Here is a 22,742-nt window from a genome sequence, read left to right on the forward strand (position 1 = left end):
CACGCCTGTAATCCCAGCACTTTGGGAGGCTGAGGTGGGTGGATCACCTGAGGTCAGGAGTTTGAGACCAGCCTGGCAAACATGGTGAAACCCTGTCTCTACTAAAAAATACAAAAATTAGCCAGGCGTGGTGGCGGGTGCCTGTGGTCCCAGCTACTTGGGAGGCTGAGGCAGGAGAATCACTTGAACCTGGGAGGCGGAGATTGCAGTGAGCTGAGATCGCACCACTGCACTCCAGCTTGGGCGACAGAGCAAGACTCTGTCTCAAAAAAAAAAAAAAAAAAAAAAGGAAGTTCAGTCAGATGCTCTTCTCTAATGCTGAATGGTACTTGATTATATATGCCTCTGAAATGGCAACTTGTAGAGATATTTATGATGTATCTTTACCTTGTTTAATTTTAGAAGGTTTTTTAAATTTAATTTTATTTTTTTGAGATGGAGTTTCATCCTTTCACCTAGGCTGGAGAGAAGTGGCAGCATCTCAGATCACTGCAACCTCTTCCTCCTGGGTTCAAGCAGTTCTCCTGCTTCAGCCTCCCAAGCAGCTGGGATTATACGTGTCCACTACCATGCCTGGCTAATTTTTTTTTTTTTTTTTTTTTTTTTGAGACGGAGTCTTGCTCTGTTGCCCAGGCTGGAGTGCAGTGGCACGATCTCGGCTCACTGCAACCTCTGCCTCCTGGGTTCAAGCACTTCTTGTGCCTTAACTTCCTGAGTAGCTGGGATTACCGGCACATGCTACCATGCCCGGCTACTTTTTCTATTTTTAGTAGAGACAGGGTTTCACCATGTTGGCCAGGCTGGTCTCTAACTCCTGACCTCAAGTGATCCACCTGCCTCAGCCTCCCAGAGTGCTGGGATTATAGGCATGAGCCACCGCCCCCAGCCAATTTTTGTAGTTTTTTGTTTTTTATTTTTTCAGACAGAGTTTCGCTGTCACCCAGGCTGGAGTGCAGTGGCACAATCTCGGCTCACTGCAACCTCCTCCTCCCAGGTTCAGGTGATTCTCCTGCCTCAGCCTCCTGAGTAGCTGGGATTATAGGCATGCGCCATCATGCCAGCTCATTTTTGTATTTTTAATAGAGACGGGGTTTTGCCATATTGGCCAGGCTGGTCTTGAACTCCTGACCTCAGGTGATCTACCTGCCTCAGCCTCCCAAAGTGCTAGGATTACAGGCGTGAGCCACTGCGCCCGGCCTCAAAAGGTTTTTGATGTGAAATTAGTAAAATTGTATGATAGGTGGTAGTGAGATGTGACTATGGGAATAGAAGGTCATGATAGGAAAATAAATTGGAGTAAAGTTAGAAATATGCACCAGAATAATGGGTTATAGAATTTACCCTGATGGGCCGGGCATGGTGGCTCAAGCCTGTAATCCCAGCACTTTGGGAGGCCGAGGCAGGCGGATCATGAGGTCAGGAGATTGAGACTGTCCTGGCTAACACAGTGAAACCCCGTCTCTACTAAAAATACAAAAAATTAGCTGGGCATGGTGGCACGCGCCTGTAGTCCCAGCTACTCGGGAGGCTGAGGCAGGAGAATTGCTTGAACCTGGGAGGCGGAGGTTGCAGTGAGCCGAGATCGCACCATTGCACTCCAGCCTGGGCGACAGAGCGAGACTCCATCTCAAAAAAAAATAAAAATAAATAAAAATAAAAATAAAAAAGAAAAAAGAATTTACCTTGATGGTCCTGGTGGCTAAAGAAAAGAGGAAAGCATAATGATTCCTGAGATTCTTACTTAGAGGAAAAAACAGCAGTTAGGGAGAGTTGTGTTTGGAATTTCAGTTATAGATGTGGTTGAAGTGCTTTGTAAACTGTAAAGTAATAAGATTTTTTTGATTTCTTTTTTTTATTTTTTATTTTATTTTATTTTTTTTGAGACAGTCTCGTTCTGTTGCCCAGGCTGGAGTGCAGTGGCGCGATATCAGCTCACTGCAAGCTCTGCCTCCTGGGTTCGTGTCATTCTCCTGCCTCAGCCTCCCGAGTAGCTGGGACCACAGGCACCCGCCACCACGCCCAGCTAATTTTTGTATTTTTAGTAGAGACGGGGTTTCACTGTATTAGCCAGGAGGGTCTCGATCTCCTGACCTCATGATCCGCCCGCCTCGGCCTCCCAAAGTGCTGGTATTACAGGTGTGAGCCACTGCGTCCGGCCTTTTAAAAAGTTTTTAGCGGAGTCTCACTCTTGTCGCCCAGGCTGTATAGTGCAGTGGTGCGATCTCGGCTCACTGCAATCTCCACCTCCTGGGTTCAAGCCATTCTAATGCCTTAGCCTCCCCAGTAGCTGGGATTACAGGCGTGTGCCAACATGCCCAGTTAATTTTTGTACTTTTAGTAGAGATGGGGTTTCACCGTGTTGGCCAGGATGTCTCGAACACCTGACCTCAGGTGATCCACCCACCTCCACCTCCCAGAGTGCTGGGATTACAGGAATGAGCCACCACGCCCAGCCAGTGGGATGTTATTACTTGTTTTTCATGACACCTTTCTGTATTTTCAGAAGACACACACGTCTTTTGTGCATGTGTCCATTTTCTCTCAGGCAACAGCATTTGCTGAATACTCTGCAGGCTAAGCCTGAGTACAAAATTAGGTTTCTGGGTGTGTGGAAAGAATACTTTAACAATTAGAATCTATGTAGTTATTCACTCTTGTGAAAGGACTTAAACATTCATACAGGATGAAAGAACTGACAACATAGTGCCAGGAGAGAAGTCAGTGCTGAAGTGCTGAGGGTAGGGTAAATCATCTTTTTTTTTTTTTTTCCTTTTGAGAGATTTCTGATCTCCTCTTTGTTTTTTACATTCAGTTTCTTTGACTTCTGGATATTGTAAAGAGCCATAATAGCACTGTGGCTTCAGCTCAGTGTGTAGTTGTTGGCTGCCCTGGCATTTTGCTCCTTGCTGTGAAAGTACTCTTTTTTTGAGATTGGGTCTCTGTCTGTTGCCTAGGCTGGAGTGCAGTGGTGCAATCTTGGCTTACCACAGCTTCCACCTCCCGGGTTCAAGTGAGTCCTGCCACAGCCTCCTGAGTAGCTGGGACTACAGGTGTGCACCACCATGCCTGGCTAATTTTTGTACTTTTAGTAGAGATGGGGTTTCACTATGTTGGCCAGGCTGATTTTTGAACTCCTGACCTTATGATCCACCCGCCTTGGCCTTCCAAAGTGCTGAGATTACAGGCGTGAGCCACTGTGCGTAGCCTGCTGTGAATATAATCTTACACCTCCATGTAAGAAGTGGTGGGGTCAGTGATTGGCAATAGGTTGGGTAAGTTTAATACTTGGGAATTTGGTTAAAGAACTTGGCCCTGAATGGTGTAAATGTGTTGGTACTTGCAGTTGGGCCTTGCGTGGTGGCTCATGCCTGTAATCCCAGCACTTTGGGAGACGGAGGTGGGTGGATCACGAGGTTAGGAGTTCGAGACCAGACTGACCAACATGCCGTGTGTGGTGGCAGGTGCCTGTAATCCCAGCTACTTAGGAGGCTGAGGCAGGAGAATTGCTTGAACCCCAGAGGTGGAAGTTACAGTCAGCCAAGATCGCGCCACTGCACTCCAGCCTGAGTAACAGAGCAAGGCTCTGTCTCAAAAAAAACCCCAAAAAAACCAAAAAAACAAAACAAAAACCCCCCTGCAGTTATTAGACTTCTCCAGAGGAATGCTCTTCATGTTTTTTTGTGTAATATTTTTTGAAAACTGTTGATTTTTTAAATTTTGTTTTGAGACAGAGTTTCGCTCTTGTTGCCCAGGCTGGAGTGCAGTGGCACGATTTCGGCTCACCGCAACCTCCGCCTCCTGGGTTCAAGCAATTCTCCTGCCTTAGCCTCCTGAGTAGCTGTGATTACAGGCGTGCGCCACCACACCCAGCTAATTTTGTATTTTTAGTAGAGATGGGATTTCTCCTTCTTGGTGAGGCTGGTTTCGACCTCCTGACCTCAGGTGATCTGCCCACCTCGGCCTCCCAAAGTGCTGGGATTACAGGCGTGAGCTACCGCCCCCAGCCCTTTTTTTTTTTTCTAAACTATTTTGAGACAGAGTCTTACGCTGTCGCCCAGGCTGGAGTGTAGTGGCACGATCTCGGCTCACTGCAATCTCCACCTCCTGGGTTCAAGCGATTCTCCTGCCTCAGGCTCCCAAGTAGCCGGGATTACAAGCGTGCACCACCATGTCCAGCTAATTTTTGTATTTTTAGTAGAGACTGGGTTTCGCCATGTTGACCAGGCTGGTCTTGAACTCCTGGCCTCAAGTGATCCACCCGCTTCAGCCTCCCAGAGTGCCAGGATTACAGGTGTGAGCCACTGGGCTCAGCCTGAACTATTGATTTTTGTTGATAGCTTATTAATGGTTTTACTAGATTTAGTAGATGTGGATTTGTCTGTTGCCATTAGTAAGTGCTCTTTTATGGTCCAAGTACCTTTCTTAATATTTTTATGAGTCTCATCAGGAAAACTGTTCTAGGTTTTTGGAAATTGGGGGCCCTAAATATTTTTAAATTTATTTTTATTCATTAATTAATATTATCATCCTGTACAGATGGGGTCTCATGTTGCCCAGGCTTGTCTTGAACTTCTGGCCTCCAGCAGTCCTCCTGCCTTGACCTCCCAAAGTGCTGATATTACAGGTGTGAGCCATCATGCCTGGCCTGTTAAAGATTTTTTAAAATAGCAGCTTTGGCCGGTGCAGTGGCTCAAGCCTGTAATTCCCAGCACTTTGGGAGGCTGAGGTGGGTGGATCGTCTGAGGCCAGGAGTTCGCGACCTGCCTGGCCAACATGGTGAAACCCTGTCTCTACTGAAAATACAAAAAAAATTTAGCCGGGTGTGGGGGTGGGCGCTTGTAATCACAGCTACTCAAGAGGCCGAGGCAGGAGAATCGCCTGAACCTTGTCGGGGCGGAGGTTACAGTGAACTGAGATCTCACCGCTGCACTCCAGCCTAGGTGATGACTTCGTCTCAAAAAAAAAAAAAAAAAAGCAGCTTTACAGATATGTAGTTTATCCATTTAAAGTGTATAATTCCAGCTGGGCACGGTGGGTCACTCCTGTAATCCCAGCACTTTGGAAGGCCGAGGCTGGTGGATCACCTGAGGTCAGGAGTTCAAGAACAGCCTGGCCAACACGGTGAAACCCCATCTCTACTTAAAAAAATAAAAATAAAAATAAGACCGGGCACGGTGGCTCACGCTTGTAATCCTAGCACTTTGGGAGGCCGAGGCGGGTGGATCACGAGGTCAGGAAATCGAGACCAACTTGTGAAACCACATCTCTACTAAAAATACAAAAACTAGCTGGGCGTGGTGGCACATGCCTTTAATCCCAGGTACTCAGGAGGCTGAGGCAAGAGAATTGTTTGAATCCGGGAGGCGGAGGTTGCAGTGAGCCGAGATCGTGCCATTGCACTCCAGCCTGGGTGACACAGCTATACTCTGTCTCAAACAACAACAACAACAAAAAACAAAACAAAACAAAACAATAAAAATTAGCTGGGCTGGAGCCTGAGGCGGAGCTTGCAGTGAGCCGACATCATGCAATTGCACTCCATCCTGGGGGACAAGAGCAAGACTCCATCTTAAAAAATATATATATAATTCAGTAGTTTTTAGTTTTTAGTGTATTCATTGTTGTGCAGATATCATAATCATTAATTTTAGAATATTTGCATTACCCCAAAAATCCTTTACCCAGCAGCCGTCACTCCCCAGTCTTAGGCAACCACCAGTCCACTTCTGTCTCTTTATTTGCCTATTCTGGACATAAGTGAAGCATGTTTTGTGACTGCCTTCTTTTACTTAGCATAATGTTTTAAGGGTTCATCTATGTTGTATGTAGCATTTGTCAGTACATCATTTATTTTTATTTTTTATTTTTTATTTTTTAGATGGAGTCTCGCTGTTGCCCAGGCTGGAGTGCAGTGGCAGGATCTCGGCTCACTGCAGGCTCCGCCCCCTGGGGTTCACGCCATTCTCTTGCCTCAGCCTCCCGAGTAGCTGGGACTACAGGCACTCGCCACCTCGCCTGGCTAATTTTTTGTATTTTTAGTTGAGACGGGGTTTCACAATGTTAGCCAGGATGGTCTCGATCTCCTGACCTCGTGATCCACCCGCCTTGGCCTCCCAAAGTGCTGGGATTACAGGTGTGAGCCACTGCACCCGGCCTTCTTTTTATTTTTGTATAATATTTCATTGTATAGATCTGCCACATTTAATTTATCCGTTTATCAGTTGATGGGCCTTTTTTTCTTCTTTTTTGGCTATTATGGATAATGCTGCTATGAACATTTGTGTTCAAGTTTTTTTCTGTAGACATGCTTTCATTTCTCAGATTTGAGAGTATATAAATTTGTAATGTATAGGTACAAAAATAACAAATTTCTTCACTAGGGGCAGGTGCTCATTAGAAATGGGGGATGGGAGGATTAGTTTATCTACAACTTACACTATGGATTTGGAATTTTTCCAAGCCACACATTTTACTGGGGCTAATGACTACTTTCTTTTCTCTATGAAGGAAGTATTTGGAGGCTAACACTGTAAATAAACTTGTTTACAACCCCGGGAAGAGGAGTGCTTAAACTGTAGAGAACAGGTGTTTTCAGTGAGCTCTGTAAACTCTTTAGATGCAATGAATATACAGTTGATTGATCTGCTGGTGACAATTTTTCTTTATTAAAGCAAGTTCCCTGAGAATTTTAACAAGGGGACAGTTCATTAACCTAGTCTTGGTTATTATATGTATTTAAAATCACCAAATTGGGTGTTCATTATTAAGAAATGTTCTCTGTAATCCCAGCAATTTGGGAGGCTGAGGCAGGTGGATCACCTGAGGTCAGGAGTTCAAGACCAGCCTGGCCAACATGGTGAAACACCCATCTCTACAAAAATACAAAAAAAAAAAAAAAAAAAAAAAAGCTGGGCATGATGGCGGTGGGGGGGGGGGGGGGGTGTGTGCCTGTAATCCCAGTCTCAGGTGGCTGAGGCAGGAGAATCACTTGAACCCTGGAGGCGGATGTTGTGGTGAGCTGAGATCGCACCATTGCACTCCAGCCTGAGCAACAAGAGTGAAACTGTCTCAAAAAAAAGAAAATGTTCTTTAATTTGTTAGAGTTTATTGAGTCAAATTGCTTCCCCCACCCAGTTGTCCCAAATTAGGGAGATACCACTTTTAAGGGTCAGAAGCCTTGTAAAATGCAAAACAATGAAATTAATATGTCGTTCCTTTGGAGAAACTTAATTTCATAAAGAGAGGAGGGAATTATAAAGATAATTGTTTCTGGCTAGGAGTGGTGGCTCATGCCTGTAATCCCAGCACATGAGGCAAGTGGATCACCTGAGGTCAGGAATTCGAGACCAGCCGAGCCAACATGGAGAAACCCTGTCACTACTGAGAAAAAAAAAGAAAAATCAGCTGGTGCATGCCTGTAATGGCTTGACTCTTGGAGGTGGAGGCTGCAGTGAGCCGATGTCGTGCTACTGCACTCCAGCCTGGGCAACAGAGCGAGACCCTGTCTTTTAAGAAAATGGTCTTTAAGTTCAGTGTAGCCCTTAAAAGTGATGTACATGGATTAAGGACTGGAAGAAAGTACTGCAAAGTATTTATATTTGTATGCATGGAGAGATTACAGGTAGTATGCTTTGCTCTTGTCCATTTTGTATTTTCTGAATTTCAAACAGTTAAAAAAGAAAAAAAGACAAACCTTATACCATCTGTTAAGAGCTTGGTCTGCCATTTTGAGTGAAAGCAGATGGTTGACACATTTCCAGTGGAGTTTTGATGTTAGAAAAGACCTTGGAAATCGAAATTATTTAGCTTTTTTCCCCCGATGAAGTGCTGTCCTTTGCATTAGTTATCTCTCTTTTAATTTTTAAAAAGGTTAGTAGATATGTTGAATATAGGTTGCTGAAATAGGTTGGGTGTATTCAATGAGATCTAGAGGCAATTTTATTTTATTTTATTTCATTTATATATTTATTTATTTATTTTTTTGATACAGAGTCTTGCTCTGTTGCCCAGGTTGGAGTGCAGTGGTGCAATCTCGGCTCACTGCAACCTCTGCCTCCTGGATTCAAGAGATTCTCATGCCTCAGCCTCCTGAATAGCTGGGATTACAGGGATGCACCACCATGCTTGGCTAATTTTTATAGTTTTAGTAGAGACAGGGTTCCAACCATGTTGACCGGGCTGGTCTCGAACTCCTGACCTTAGATGATCCACCTGCCTCGGCCTCCCAAAGTCCTGGGATTACAGGCGTGAGCCACCGGGCCTGTCCTAGAGATGATTTTATTTTAGTATTATTTCCTTTCTGTATCTAGAATTAATAACGAGTAATCATACGCTTTGTCCTGGAAGTGTTCTAATATTTTTACATGATTTGAACCACTCAGTACTGTATGCACATTTTTATCTTTCTCATTTTTTTTTTTTTAAAAGTATGTTAGTCCATTTTGTGTTGCTATAAAGGAATATAGGAGACTGGGCAATTTATAACAAAAAGAGGTTTATTTGTCTCAGTTTTGCAGACTGTACAGGAAGTAAGTTACAGCATCTGCTGCTGGTGAGGCCTCAGGACACTTTTACTCATGGCAGAAGGCACAGTGGGAGCACATGTGTCACATGGTCAAGAGAGGGAGCTGGAGAGAGAAGAGGTTCCAGGCACTTTTAAACAGCCAGCTCTTGCGTGAATTAAGAGAGTGAGAACTCACTCATTACCATGGGGAGGATATCAAGTACTTCATGAGGGATCGGCCCCCATGACCCAGACACTACACACTAGGTTCACCTCCAACCTTAGAAGTCATATTTCAGATGAGATTTGGAGGGGACAGACATCCAAGCTATATCAAAGTATAATATCCTTTCCCCACACCCCCCACCCCCCAGAGGATAGCTTTTCTTTAAAAAAAAAATTTACTTTTTGACTGGCCGTGATGGCTCATGCCTGTAATCCTAGCACTTTGGGAGGCCAAGGTGGGAGGATCACTTGAGTCTAGGAGTTGGAGAACAGCTGGGGCAACATACCAAGACCCCCATATCTGTTAAAAAAAATTAAAAAAGCCTAAGAGTTTAGTTTTCATAAGTGCTCAGTGAATGGCATGATGCTATTCAAAATTGAATTTAATAATTTCCTTCAATTCCTGTACTGTATTCTGTTTCTGTGGTTGATATATCCATTTGTGGCATGTTAGGAGCTATCCTAGATTTCTGCCTCCTGTTTCTGCCGACAGTAGTTCCGAGATTATACCTATGTTGCTTTATTTGATAGGCTCATGTTTCTTGCCTGGAGATGTTCAGTAGTCTTCTCACTGGCTTTCCTGCATCTCCCCTTTTCTTCTTTGTAGCCATTGTCTGTGCCACTGCCAAATTGATGTTTTTGAAGATACGATCTGCTTATGTCTCACCCTTTTGCTCACGCACTCGTGTGTGTGTGCGTTTTCTTTCCTGTTGCTTTTGGGATAACTTCTAAGCTCCTCCTCATAGCATAGGAGACCTTTCATGTTATTTTTTTTTTAAAGATAAAATAAATTTTTATTTTAAATTTATTATTAGTTTTAGAGATGAGGGTGTTCACTTTGTTGCCCAGGCTGGACTTGAACTCCTGGCCTCAAGTAGTCCCTTCCCCCTTGTGTAGCTGGCACTACAGGCACATGCCTTCGCATGCCCAGCTGTCTTTTGTGTTTTGGTCCAGCTTGCCTCTCCAGTCCTTACTGGCGCTCCATTTCGGCTATACTAAAGTATTTGTAGTTTTGTGAATACCCATCCTATTTTTATAGTTTGTGCAGTTTCTCAGCATACTAGTGCTATTTTTATTTATGTAGTTTTCTCTACTTGGAATCCCCTACCTTCTTCATTCACCTGGCCTTTTCCTCATCTTTCAAGCTTCAACTAATGTATCCTCATCTCTGATAAATGTACTCCTTTACTCCCACTTTTCTCCAAGGTTGGGTGCCTGCCTTTGATGCCACTATTGTATGTCGTACACATCTCATTGAAGCTTTTAGCTTCCTGTATTGGAGTTTAATATTTACTTTTTCCCTTACCATCCGGTGCTAGGAAGCTGTTTCAATAAAGAGATTCTTGGCGGGGCATGGTGGCTCATGCCTGTGATCCTAGCACTTTGGGAAGCCAATGTGGGAGGATCGCGTGAGCCTAGGAGTTCTAGAAGAGCTGTGGCAGCATAGTGAGACCCTTGCCTCTATTTTTTTTAAAAAAAAGAGATTCTTGGGCTTAAGTCCAGTCCTGCTGAATCAGAATTCTCAATGATAAGACACAGTTCATGTATTTTGTTTTTAGTATTTATTATTATTATTTTTGAGATGGAGTTTCGCTCTTGTCGCCCAGGGATTACAGGTGTGAGCCACTGGGCCCAGCATGAGTTTTTTTTAATTTCTTGTGAGATAGAGTCTTGCTCTGTCTCCCAGGCTGGAGCACAGTGGCAGCATCTCAGCTCTCTGGCTCACTGCAGCCTCTGCCTCCTGGGTTCAAGCGATTCTCCTGCCACAGCCTTCCAGGTAGCTGGGATTACAAGTGTGCCACCATGCCTGGCTAATTTTTGTATTTTTAGTAGAGATGGGGTTTTACCATGTCAGCCAGGCTGGTCTTAAACTCCTGACCTCAGGTGATTAGCCTGCCTCAGCCTCCCAAAGTGTTGGGATTACAGGCGTGAGCCACTGGGTCCAGCCTAACATCTTTTTATATACACCCATCTATAGCCTACATTATAGAATCCTTACACATACATAACATTTTTCTGTGTTTAAAAAGTTTTAGCCTGGGTAGGCTGAGTGCAGTGGCTCATGCCTGTTATCCCAGCACTTTGGAAGGCTGAGGCGGGTGGATCACAAGGTCAGGAGATTGAGACCATCCTGGCTAACACAGTGAAACCCTGTCTATACTAAAAATACAAAAAAATTAGCCGGGCGTGGTATCAGGCGCCTGTAATCCCAGCTACTCAGGAGGCTGAGGCAGGAGAATGGCATGAATCCGGGAGGCAGAGGGAGCTTGCAGTGAGCTGAGATCGTGCCACTGCACTCCAGCCTGGGTGACAGAGCGAGACTCCGCCTCAAAAAAAAAAAAAATTTTTTTTTTTTGTTAGCATGGGTAACAGGGAGACCTCATTGCTATAAAAAAATTAAAAAGTCAGCCAGGCATGGTGACATACACGTGTAGTCCCAGCTACTCAGGCAGCTGAGGTGGGAGGACTGCTTGAACCTGGCAGGTTGGGACTGCCGTGAGCTGTATTTGTGCCACTGCATTCCAGCTTGGGTGACAGAATGAGGCATTGTCTCAAAAAGAGAAAAGGAAAAAAAAAAAAAAATATATATATATATAAAATTTTAAAACATTTTAAATGGCTATATAAATTCTCTAAGTATATGCTTTAATAATTACTGCTGTATTTAGACTGTTTCCATCTTTTCCTATTACAGTACCAGGTTAAAGATGTTTGTTAACAAATCTGTGCCCATATTTCTCATGATTTGCTTAGGTTAAATTCCTGGAAGTGGAATTACCAGATCAAAGGGCATGAATATTAATCAAACCCATATTACATATTGTCAGATGTCCAGAAAAGTCAAATAAAGCAAGGTAAAGTTGTGTGTATTTGTGTGCGTGTTTTAAAGAAGGATAAGAATCATCTTAAAGAACCTAGCTCTAGCAGTACTAGTTCACCACTTGTATGACTAAGGGCAGTTTCTCACATTACAAATATTTGTGTGTAATGCCTGTCATGTTTTTGATACTGTGCTGGATGCTCAAGGGATTATTTTTAGGGAGATAAGACAAATCACCATAGCACTGTTAATAAGGTGCGGTTTGGTACTTGGCGGGTGTTACTTCAGATGTTAAGGAGAGTGTAGAAAGTAGTGTCTACCATGGTCTTTGAACAGTAGTCTACATTTCTGCAATGCCTAGTCCATCGCAAAGGGAGAGCAAATCAACTAGAGAAGTAATCGCAGGTTAAAGTTTTTCCCCCTTGTTTAAATAATTTCTACCCCCTCAGTTCATGGAGACTAACACTGTAGGCATGCCTGGTAGCTGATAGTTCTCCTCTGAACATATTTCTCTCTCTCTTTTTTTTTAACCTTTAGCTTTAAAGATCATCTGCATTTTCTTCTGTAATAAAAGATATCCACCCATTTGGCCATATGTATTTATTCTGTAGCAGTTGAAGTATTAAATGATGCCAGGGTTTTTTTTTTTTTTTTTTTTTTTGAGTTGGAGTCTCACTCTATTGCCGAGGCTGGAGTGCAGTGGCGAAATCTCGGCTCACTGCAACTTCCGCCTCCCGAGTTCACGCCATTCTCCTGCCTCAGCCTCCCAAGTAGCTGGGACTACAGGCCCCTGCCACCACGCCTGGCTAACTTTTTTTGTATTTTTTAGTAGAGACGGGGTTTCACCGTGTTAGCCAGGATGGTCTGCTGACCTCCTGACTGTGTTAGCCAGATGATCTCCTGACCTCCTGACTGTGTTAGCCAGATGATCTCCTGACCTTGTGATCTGCCCACCTTGGCCTCCCAAAGTGCTGGGATTACAGGTGTGAGCCACCACGCCCGGCCCTAAATGATGCCAATTTTTATTTTAAATCCTGAATAATCTTATATTCCTTCTTTCTTTTTTTGAGACTGAATCGTGCTTTGTCGCCCGGGCTGGAGTGCAGTGGTGCAATCTTGGCCGCTTCCTTGGTTCAAGCAGTTTTCCTGCCTCAGCCTGCTGAGTAGCTGGGAATACAGGTGCCCGCCACCACGCCCAGCTAATTTTTTGTATTTTTAGTAGAGGCAGGGTTTCACCATGTTGGCCAGGCTGGTCTCAAACTCCTGACCTCAAGTGATCCGCCCGCCTTGGCCTCCCAAGTGCTGGGAGGCATGAGCCATTGCACCCAGCCTAAATTCATTATATTTATTATATTTTAGATCTTTAGCTTTCTCATGGGGAAGTAGATACCCAGACTTAATAAACCTTTTCACTGTCCACCTGCTAGTCTTGGAAAATAACTTTAATGCAGCGTCACCGATACTTGGACAGTTTCTGTCACGTCAGCAGAGAAATATCAACAAGAGTGATTGTAAATTGGCTAGTATTATAATCCAAGTGTTACGATCTTTGATCCACTTTTCAATTTATTTCAAGATCTGATCTATATTATTTTCTAGCTCTTCTGGTTTATTGCTGAATAGTTGATGCCTGGTTTTTCCTTGTAGGATATTGTGGCTTCATAAAGAGTGAGAAATCTCACACTGAGTATTGTCTTTTAGTTTCTTCTGACCTTAACCCCTTGTTTAAGTCTTGTGTACAATACACTGGTTGGTATCTGTTCTCAGCACAAAAAACTATGTGAACCCAGTGTTCAGGGAAGAAACCACAACCATGGTAATCAGCAGTATCTTTACCTTCTCTCATATGGTTATCTGACTCATCAATTACTCTTATCTTCATCTGAAATGGGACAGTCATACTCTTCTTCATTATAGCTGTCATACAACTGCCCTTGTGCTGAACCACCCACATTAATGTATTTTAGGCCTGGTCTTGATGTAAGTTCTTTGCCTCGTGTGGTTTTTCCTACCCTTTGTGTATTCTGAGTGTGGCTCCAAAGACCTAAACGTGTCCTCATGTATAGCCAGGAACTTCATAGCATTCTTCAAAACAGAACACTAAGCGGCTCCCCAGTGGAGAGCTCGAGGCCTCAGAGCACTCCGAATCCCTGCCTCCCCTGCTGTCCAATCCCATTTTTAGCCAAGTGCCCTGACTGGGGAGCAGGATGTTTGCCTGAACATATTTTTTGTAGAGATGAGAGTCTGCTGTGCTGCCCAGGCTGATCTTGAACTCCTGGCCTTGCCTCAAGTGATCCTCCTGCCTTGGCCTCGAAAGTACTGGCCATGTAGAGGTGTGAGCCACGCTGTCTGGTCTGCTCTTGCCTTTGATGACAATAGGAACAAGTGGTAAAAGGCATAAAGAGCTGAATTTGGGCCGGGCATGGTGGCTCACACCTGTAATCCCAGCACTTTGGGAGGCCGAGGCAGGCGGATCATGAGGTCGGAGTTCAAGACCAGCCTGGCCAACATGGTGAAACCCCATCTCTACTAAAAAATACAAAAAATTAGCCAGGTGCAGTGGCACGCACCCGTAGTCCCAGCTACTCGGGAGGCTGAGGTAGGAGAATTGCTTGAACTCGGGAGGCAGAGGTTGCAGTGAGCCGAGATAGTGCCACTGCACTTTAGCCTGGGCAACAGAGTGAGACTAAAAAAAAAAACAAAAACTTGAGTTTGAATTCTATTTCGGATCTTTATCAGTTACATGATTTTGGACAAGTAATTTCTGTAAACCTTGGTTTCCTCGTATATAAAATGGAATAACGTCTGTTTCGCAGCGCCAGTGCCTGGTGTTTAGTGTTGTTGTTATTGACAGTTAATAAATGATATGAACATTCATTCATAACATCATGCAATAGGTTTTGCAGCCATTTATACCAAAAGAGGTTTTTTGGTTTTTTTCCCCTCCAGTAATTAGGAAAGAATGATTTATCTATATTTTGTTTAAGGGCTATAATAACTTCTTGCTATTCTTTTCTTTTTTTTTTTATTTGAGATGGAGTTTCACTCTTGTTGCCCAGGCAGGAGTGCAATGGCTCTATCTTGGTTCAGTGCAACCTCTGCCTCCCAGGTTCAAGCGATTCTCCTGCCTCAGCCTCCTGAGTAGCTGGGATTACAGGTGCATGCCACCATGGCCGGCTAATTTTGTATTTTTAGTAGAGACGGTGTTTCTCCATGTTGGTCAGGCTGGTCTCGACCTCCTGACCTCAGGTGATCCGCCCGCCTCGGCCTCTGAAAGTGCTGGGATTATAGGCGTGAGCCACTGCACCCCACCAACTTCTTGCTTTGCTTCCAAAATGGGAATAATATTATCTGTGTTTTCAGGGTAGTTATGACTTTTTTTTTTTTCTTTTGAGACAGACTTGCTTTGTCACCCAGGTTGGAGTGCAGTGGTGCAGTCTCGGCTCACTGCAACCTCCGCCTCTCGGGCTCAAGTGATTCTTGTGCCTCAGCCTCCCAAGTAGCTGGGATTACAGGCATGTGCCATCATGCCTGGCTGATTTTCATATTTTTAATAGAGACAGGATTTTCTAATGTTGCCCAGGCTGGTCGCAGGCTCAAGGGACCCACTTACCTCAGCCTCCTGTGTAGTTATGACTATTAAAAGAGATGATAAAGTGTATAAAGTATTTATGGGATCAGGACCAGACACAAAGTAAGTCTTAGTAATAGTTGTTATTAATACAGATATATCGTGTGCAGAAGATGCTGTAGAACAGATTTACTAGGTTTTTTTCCCTTTGTTGATTAAATTCAAATTAGATTAATTCTTATATTCTCTTTCCTTTTCTCATTGCTCAAGTTTCTCCTCTTTGCCTGCCATTTTCTCACTGGTATCTCCTTTCCATAATGGTTCCTTGCATCAACTATTCTGATTATATTGTTCTGATCTCTTTTAGTGAAATGGAACCATCATGATCTAGGTTTCTGTATGCAAAAAATCCTTGAGAACAGAAGTAGGTGTGGAGATGAAGAGCCTATCTTTATGAGGAAATAATCTAGCAAAGGCAGTTTTATTATTAAAGTATGGAAATCCACTCTAGTTAACAAAAATTCAGGGGATTTAATGAAAGAACACTAAGGACTCTGTGAACCTCAGAGCAAGAAATATATACGTGGGCTTCCTGAATACTTGGAGGCTTTCTGTTTTTTTAAAGGGCACTGTAGTCCCTTGTCTCTGCTTCTTTCAGCACATTTCTTTCTCTGTGTTGACTGCTACCTTTTGCTTATACGTCAATTAGCCACCACACCTGGGTAATTTTTGTATTTTTGGTAGAGACGGGATTTCACCGTGTTGGCCATGCTGGTCTTGAACTGCTGACCTCGAGTGAAACTGTCCACCTCAGCCTCCCAAAGTTCTGTGATTGCGGGTGTGAGCCTGTACATTTGTTTTAATATGGAAATTTTCAGTGTGAGTTAATGAACTCCCCAACTCAGTGATACTCTGTTGTAACTGAGTTTGGTTTCTCTAATCAGGCAACAGACAACTAGTCAAATCGGCTCCAGTAAAGGGACGTTCATTGTAAAGACACACTGAGCAGTTCAGGACAAGAATGCCAGCAAAGCAAGTACAAGAACTGAACCAGAATGCTAGCAAAACCTGTGTCGTTTTTAGTGATTTTATTCCAGAATGCATGGTTTAACATAATGTTTGCTTTATTCTGCTTTTTAAGATTCAATGTTCAATAATACCTGCTTGAAAAATGGATAAATTGTAATTATTCAAATAATTGAATTTCTATTTGGATCATTAACTTCTTACAATTGAGAATTCCTTTGTGCCCAAGTCTGTTTGAATTTATTTTCCATGGCTGGGTGCGGTGGCTAATACCTGTAATCCCAGCACTTTAGAAGGCGGGAGGATTGCTTGAGGTCAGGAATTCAAAACCAGCCTAGATGACATAGTGAAACCTTGTCTCTACAAAAAAATTAAAAACAATTAGCTGGGTGTGGTGGTGTGTGTCTCTAGCCCTGGCTACTCCAGAGGCTGAGGTGGGAGTTTGAGGCTGTAGTGAGCTGTGATTGCGCCACTGCATTCCAGCCTAGGTAACAGAGCCAGACCCTGTCTCAAACAAATAAAATGGGCTGGGCGTGGTGGCTAACACCTGTAAGCCCAGCACTTTAGGAGGCCATGCTGGATGGATCACTTGGGCTTAGGGCTTCGAGACCTGCCTGGGTAACATGGTAAAACCTTGTCTTCTTCAAAAAATATGAAAATTAGCTGGACGTGGTGGCACATACCTATAGTCTCAGCTGCTCAGGAGGCTGAGGTGGGAGGGTCACTTGAGCCTGGAAGGTGGAGGTTGCGGTGAGGTGAGATCGCACCACTGCACTCCAGCCTGGGCAACAGCCAGACTCCATCTCAAAAAAAAAAAAAATCAGTAAGGTCGTCTTCTAAACTTCCTTTATTTCTTGGCTCGATAACCAGTATGGTCTCCTAATTCTCTTCCTAGCCCTGTATTTAGATTTCCACCTTTTATTTCTGCCAGCCTACACTGTAGTCAAGGAAAGTAACGTTTTTTTTTCTTTTTTTGTATTTTTTTTTTAGAGACAGGGTTCAAGCGATTCTCCTGCCTCAGCCTCCCAAGTGGCTGAGACTACAGGCATGCGCCATCACGCCCAGCTAATTTTTGTATTTTTAGTAGAGACGGAGTTCCGCCATGTTGGCCAGGCTGGTCTTGAACTCCTGACCTCAGGTGATCTGCCTGCCTTAGCCTCCCAAAGTGCTAGGATTACAGGTGTGAGTCACCACGCCTGGCCCACTTTATTTTATTTTTGAAACAGGGTCTCCCTCTATGGCCCAGGCTGGAGTGTAGTGGCGTTATCTTGGCTCATTGCAGCCTCCATCTTCAAGGCTCAAGCAGTCCTCCTGCTTTAGCCTCACGAGTAGCTGGGACTACAGGCACATGCCAAAAGATTTGTAAAGTGATACTTTTAATTTTTCATTTTCCAAAATGTGGTAATGTAGTTCCAGGTTTATCTGTTTGATTAAAAACTTTTTTTTTTTTTTTTTTTTTTTAAAGATGACGCCACTGCATTCCAGCCTGGGCAACAGAGCAGGAGTCTCAAAAAACAAAACAAAATATTAACCTGAGACTCAAATAGATTGCTAGAGAAAAGGGAAGTGTAGAAGGAACTTGAAAGGCTTATTCTACCTTGATGGGAGCATTTACTCTGATTATAATTGACAGCTAGCTTTTCTCCTTTATCATGGAAAATACTTCTCACTTCTAAAATATTTCTTACAAATATTTCTTACAGTGCCTTCATTTTTCGATTTCTTTTGATTCTTGAGCATCTTTTTCTGAGTATTAGTTTTGTTTCCTAGGAAGAATTTTGTCTGGAGAGTCTGCCCTGTGGCAGTGACTGTACAAAATACAGCTCCCAGTATGAATAAATAAGTTCCCAAATAGTTAAAAACTTTTGTGAGAGAATGACTTGGTTTATCTCATGTAGTCAACGTGGGTGAATGGTTTAAGATGTAGTTTCTGCACTAGCAAAACTCTTAGAAATTGAGCCTCCTTTCTCAACAGTTGACTGTAAGAGGGAGGGCAGGAGGGTGGTATACAGGGATAGGGAAAGAGTGTGGTTCTTGTATAAATGAGGCAGCGTGAGATACCCTGAAAGAGGGAGGTGGGGAGGGTGAGTAGAGAGAAAAAGAGAGGGAGAGAAGAAACCAGAGAGAGAGAGAGAGGGCCAGGGGAGGCAGGGAGCGAGAGTGCACATATCCAAAAGAGTGTAAATAGATGGTGAAAGAGAATGGTGGCAGGAAGATAGTGTAGAAAGGAATGGAAAATGCTACAAGGGCAGGATGAACAAGTTTTGCAGGTAGGGGAAGAGATAGTGAAAAGCAAAGGCAAGACCAAGAGAGCACATTCATCGAAGCCCACAGCAGAAACTGACAGCAGTTTTATCTAGTAAAATAATAGACTATTGGAGGTGGAAACTTCCTTTGACTGCCAGGGGGCAGCTTGGTGGTACAGAAAGGGCCTTGAACTTTAAATTGGAAGACTTGGGTTAAGATCCTGGCAGTGCCATGTAAGTGTTCTGAGCCTTAGTTTCCTCCTATGCTTTTCCCTACCTAACAATGGTTGGAGAAGGCATTTCTCGGAGGATCAGTTTCCTAATCTCTAAAATGGGAATAATCACTGTGAGGTTGTTGTGATGGCTACATAAATATACACAGTGCATGCTTTTTTTCTTACTCCTCTTACTTAGTTTCCTTGGGACATATAAATAGAATTTTTAATATTTCTGGTTGAAACTATTTGTAGATTTTTGGATTTCCAAGAAATGTCTAGCTCTATTTAAATGTATAATTAGATTCCACAGAAAGAGCTAGATACAGAGCTTTGTGCATTTGATTTACATGCTTTGTCAATGTTAATGCTGGCCTAAAGGTTTATCATTTCATATAACATTTGTAGAGTTCGTAGCTAACATCCTGTCTTCATCCTCCCTACCCTCCTTTATTTTTATTATATACAGTTTATGAGTCTATTTATTGTGCTCATCTAATAATGTAAACACCATGTAAAATGATCATAGCTCCTATTTCAGGGCCTTTTTAAAACACCACAATATTATAAGCCTTGTCTGTCTCTTTGTGCTCATGTAACTAACTGAACTTTACTCTTACTTTGAGTTTTATAAATTTCAATTTTTAGTGAGCATTCCCAATCTTTTGTATCTTAGTGATACGGTGTGTCTCATTTGTAGCACAGTATTGGCTGTGGGTTTTTAAAATATGTGATTGAAAGTAATAATGCAACTGTATCTTTTTGCAGTGTTAGTTCTGACAGTTAAGATTCTTAGGTGATATAATGTATAGGCAGCTAGGCAGCATGTTAATTAAATCCTTTTTTTTTTTTCTGGAGACTGTCTCACTCTGTCACTCAGGCTAGAGTGTAGTGGCGTGATTTCCACTCACTGCAGCCTCGACTGCCCAGGTGCAGGCTATCTTCCCACCTCAGCCTCCGGAGTAGCTGGGACCATAGGCGTGCATCACCATGCCCAGCTATTTTATTCTTATTTTTATTTTTTAAATTTTTGTTTGTAGAGACAGGGTACTCTACTACATTGCCCAGGCTGGTCTTGAACTCCTGGGCTTTAGTGATCTTGCCTCAAATAAAATTCTTAAACTGATTCTCTTAATTGTATTCTGGCTCATGTTCTTCATACTCTTTTCTCTCATTGCTTGGCCCTAACTTGACCCTCAATACGTTTATCCAGTGGTAGAAATTGTAAACAGACATTGGAAGGTAGTGGAGATCAGAGGAAGGAGTTTGAGAGACTCCTGCTTCAGGTAGTCAACATTGTTTTTCATGTAGGTAGAAGAGCAAAGCCTACATCTTTTTTTTTTTGGAGACAGAATCTTGCTCTGTCACCCAGGCTGGAGTGCAATGGCGCGATCTTGGCTCACCGCAACCTCTGCCTCCCAGGTTCAAGTGATTCTCCCACCTCAACCTCCTGAGATTACAGGCGCCTGCCACCACGCCCGGCTAATTTTTGTATTTTTAGTAGATAACAGGGTTTCACCATGTTGGCCAGGCTGGTCTCGAACTCCTGATCTCAAGTGATCCTCCTGCCTCGTCCTCCCAAAGTGCTGGGGTTACAGGCTTGAGCCACTGCGCCCAGCCTTTTTTTTTTTTTTTTTTTTTTTTGAAAAAGGATCTCCCTCTGTTACCTAGATTGGAGTCCAGTGGTGCAATCACGGCTCACTGCAGCCTCTAGCTCCTGGGCTTACGTGATCCTCCCACCTCACCCTCCTGAGTATCTGGGTGTGTGCCACCACAGCCCAACTAATTTTTGTATTTTTTGTAGAGAGGGGAATTTTGCCATGTTCCCCAGGCTGGGAGCCTACGTCTTTAATAAACGAAGGAATGTACTCTTGAATCCCTTGCCCAGGGGTAGGTGGTGACTCTAGCCTCAGACAGCAGAGACATGCTTGCTGCTCATAACAAAGAAGACCAGTAAACTAGTTGAATTATAACTGTTTTGAATAATCTATTTCACACATCATCCTTGATGTTATTACCTTGTAGGAATGGCTTTGGAGATAGATAGGTAAATTGAAGCCTAAAGAGATTGTTATGCTGTAGGTAGGATTACATTTAACAATGAGTAAGGTTTGGAGGGATTCTTGTGACATGTTATTTTCTCCCCCTGGTTAGGTTTGGGGAGCCCCCAGGGATCTCCCAATATGGAGAGATATTGGGATACTTCATTATAGGGTTTGCATCCCCCTTTCCTGAGGTTTACCAAAGAGAAATAGTGGATTGAATCAAATGCACTCCCTAATTTAACTTAACTGTTCACAACTGGGGAGGAGCCATGATCCTTTGACTCATTAGGTCACATAGTCATCTTGAAGGCATCATTGCTCTTCAGAATGTTGGTCTTATTAAATTAAAAAGTATGAAAAATAGCTAACATAATTCTCATGATGGAATTTGCTTTTTCATTCATTTGGATTTTGTGTTTTTCATGTTTTGAAAATATAAGGGAATGGGAGGGGAGAAAGTAGGGGTCATTGCTGAACCCTGATGGTTAAAGGTAAGTGAATGTTTAATCTCTTAGTCACTTGATCATTGCTGTTGTCTTTGCCAATGTCTGAAAGTAAACATAGAATAAATTTTCAATTGTGTGTAATGTGTATGTAAAATTCAAGATGCTGACTTGAAGATTTTTCCTTCTCTATTCTAAACAATAGGTGCGTTCCATGGATGAACTGAATCATGATTTTCAAGCACTTGCTCTGGAGGGAAGAGCGATGGGAGAGGTAAGTGAACTGGTGTGTCAGAAAAGTGGGTCTGTTTTTAAGGGAAGGTTGGAGTTGTCTTTCATCAAATGTGTCCAAATCTAGTCTCCAGAAATATGTGCTTGCTTTTCCTTGTTGCCATTCTCATGATAGGAACGGGATGCTGGAGAATTTTGCCAAAACTATGTCATTAAAAGAAGAATGTTAACCATAACCTAATGTCTTAAAAGCAAAACAAAGTAGCCAAAATGTGAGCACAAATTATTGAATATTAATGTCAGCTATAAATTGAGACATTAAAAGTTTAAGAAGTATTTTAATTTTATATGCATTAAATAAAAGGCCAACCTTTACTTCATTTTCCAGTGGCTAGGTTTTCCCCCAACCCACCCCCCCCCCGCCAATGGCAAAGGGAGTCTTAGATTGGCTGCTAATCAGAAAATGTCAGTAACCTATTTTTAGAGTAGTGCCTTTTTTGAGGAAGTTGTTTAGAGCTCCATTGTGAAAAGGAAGTTGTTATGTTTCTAGTGGAGGAATTACAGAAGGTAGAGACCTGAGCCAGTCATCCATTACAGGAAATTCAGAAATAAGAATTTTGCTTTGACTGTAATGTTTAAAATTTGCAGAAACAAAATTTACTTTTATCCATTACATCAATAGAGAGGGTTGCTGTAAGTCTTAAAAAGGAAGGGGAGTATAGATATCTAACATGTAGCCAACTGCTGGCTATTGTAGCTGTGACAATAAGCATGTATTGATGACAAAGGTAGAATATACAGTTTGAATTAACTACTTAAAATACCACAGGCCCACAAGTGACATTTGTTGTGGCTCTCTCGTTCTGGAAAGTAACGTTAGGTTTTCTCTTCCATTTCATTTTTTGTGTATCTAATATTTGATAGCTTCTACATCGATTTTAATATTTCACAAGAGGGAGAATTACTTTATTCTAGGGTCCTCATTTATACCATTTATTAGATACATTTGTTCTTTGATTCAGCAAATATTTGATCCCCAGGCACTGTGCTAGGTTCTGAGGTCAAAATTAGGATAATTACTCTTCTGAGTTTGAAGCAAATATTCCTTGATTGCCTTTGTGGTTAGGCAGTGAACAGTTAAAAATTGTTGATGTTTAAACTGAGATTCTTGCTTTCTTTGTTACAAGATTTTGCTTCCAACTTTCTGAATCATCTTGTGGCCACAGAGTCTAGTGTCCTATCATCTTGAGTTCATGCATTTTTGGTCTATTTTCCTCCTAAAGCTTTAGGAGATGATTGGGAGATGTCCTTGTGTTTCCTGTGCCTGCCTAATGTCACTGACACAATGCAAATCAATAAACCCTGTATGGTTTAGAAAGTCTAAAAGACTTTGTCACTAAGTTTTTGGAGCAGATT

At 42.8% G+C, this 22,742-nt stretch overlaps 1 protein-coding gene across 43 annotated transcripts in view; it reads left to right on the top strand.

Annotated features, from left to right (window-relative positions):
* PUM1 (pumilio RNA binding family member 1) overlaps positions 1–22,742 on the top strand; it is a 134,654-nt gene that overhangs the window by 15,530 nt on the left and 96,382 nt on the right. For all 43 annotated transcript variants that reach the window (XM_055390197.2, XM_055389979.2, XM_063700904.1 and 40 more), the window contains one exon: positions 21,301–21,369. In XM_055390197.2, coding sequence (XP_055246172.1) covers positions 21,301–21,369 — 69 coding nt within the window. The remainder of the gene's footprint in view (positions 1–21,300; positions 21,370–22,742) is intronic.

This window comes from Gorilla gorilla, chromosome 1, assembly GCF_029281585.2.
Source record: "Gorilla gorilla gorilla isolate KB3781 chromosome 1, NHGRI_mGorGor1-v2.1_pri, whole genome shotgun sequence".
Classification (NCBI taxonomy): Eukaryota; Metazoa; Chordata; class Mammalia; order Primates; family Hominidae; genus Gorilla; species Gorilla gorilla.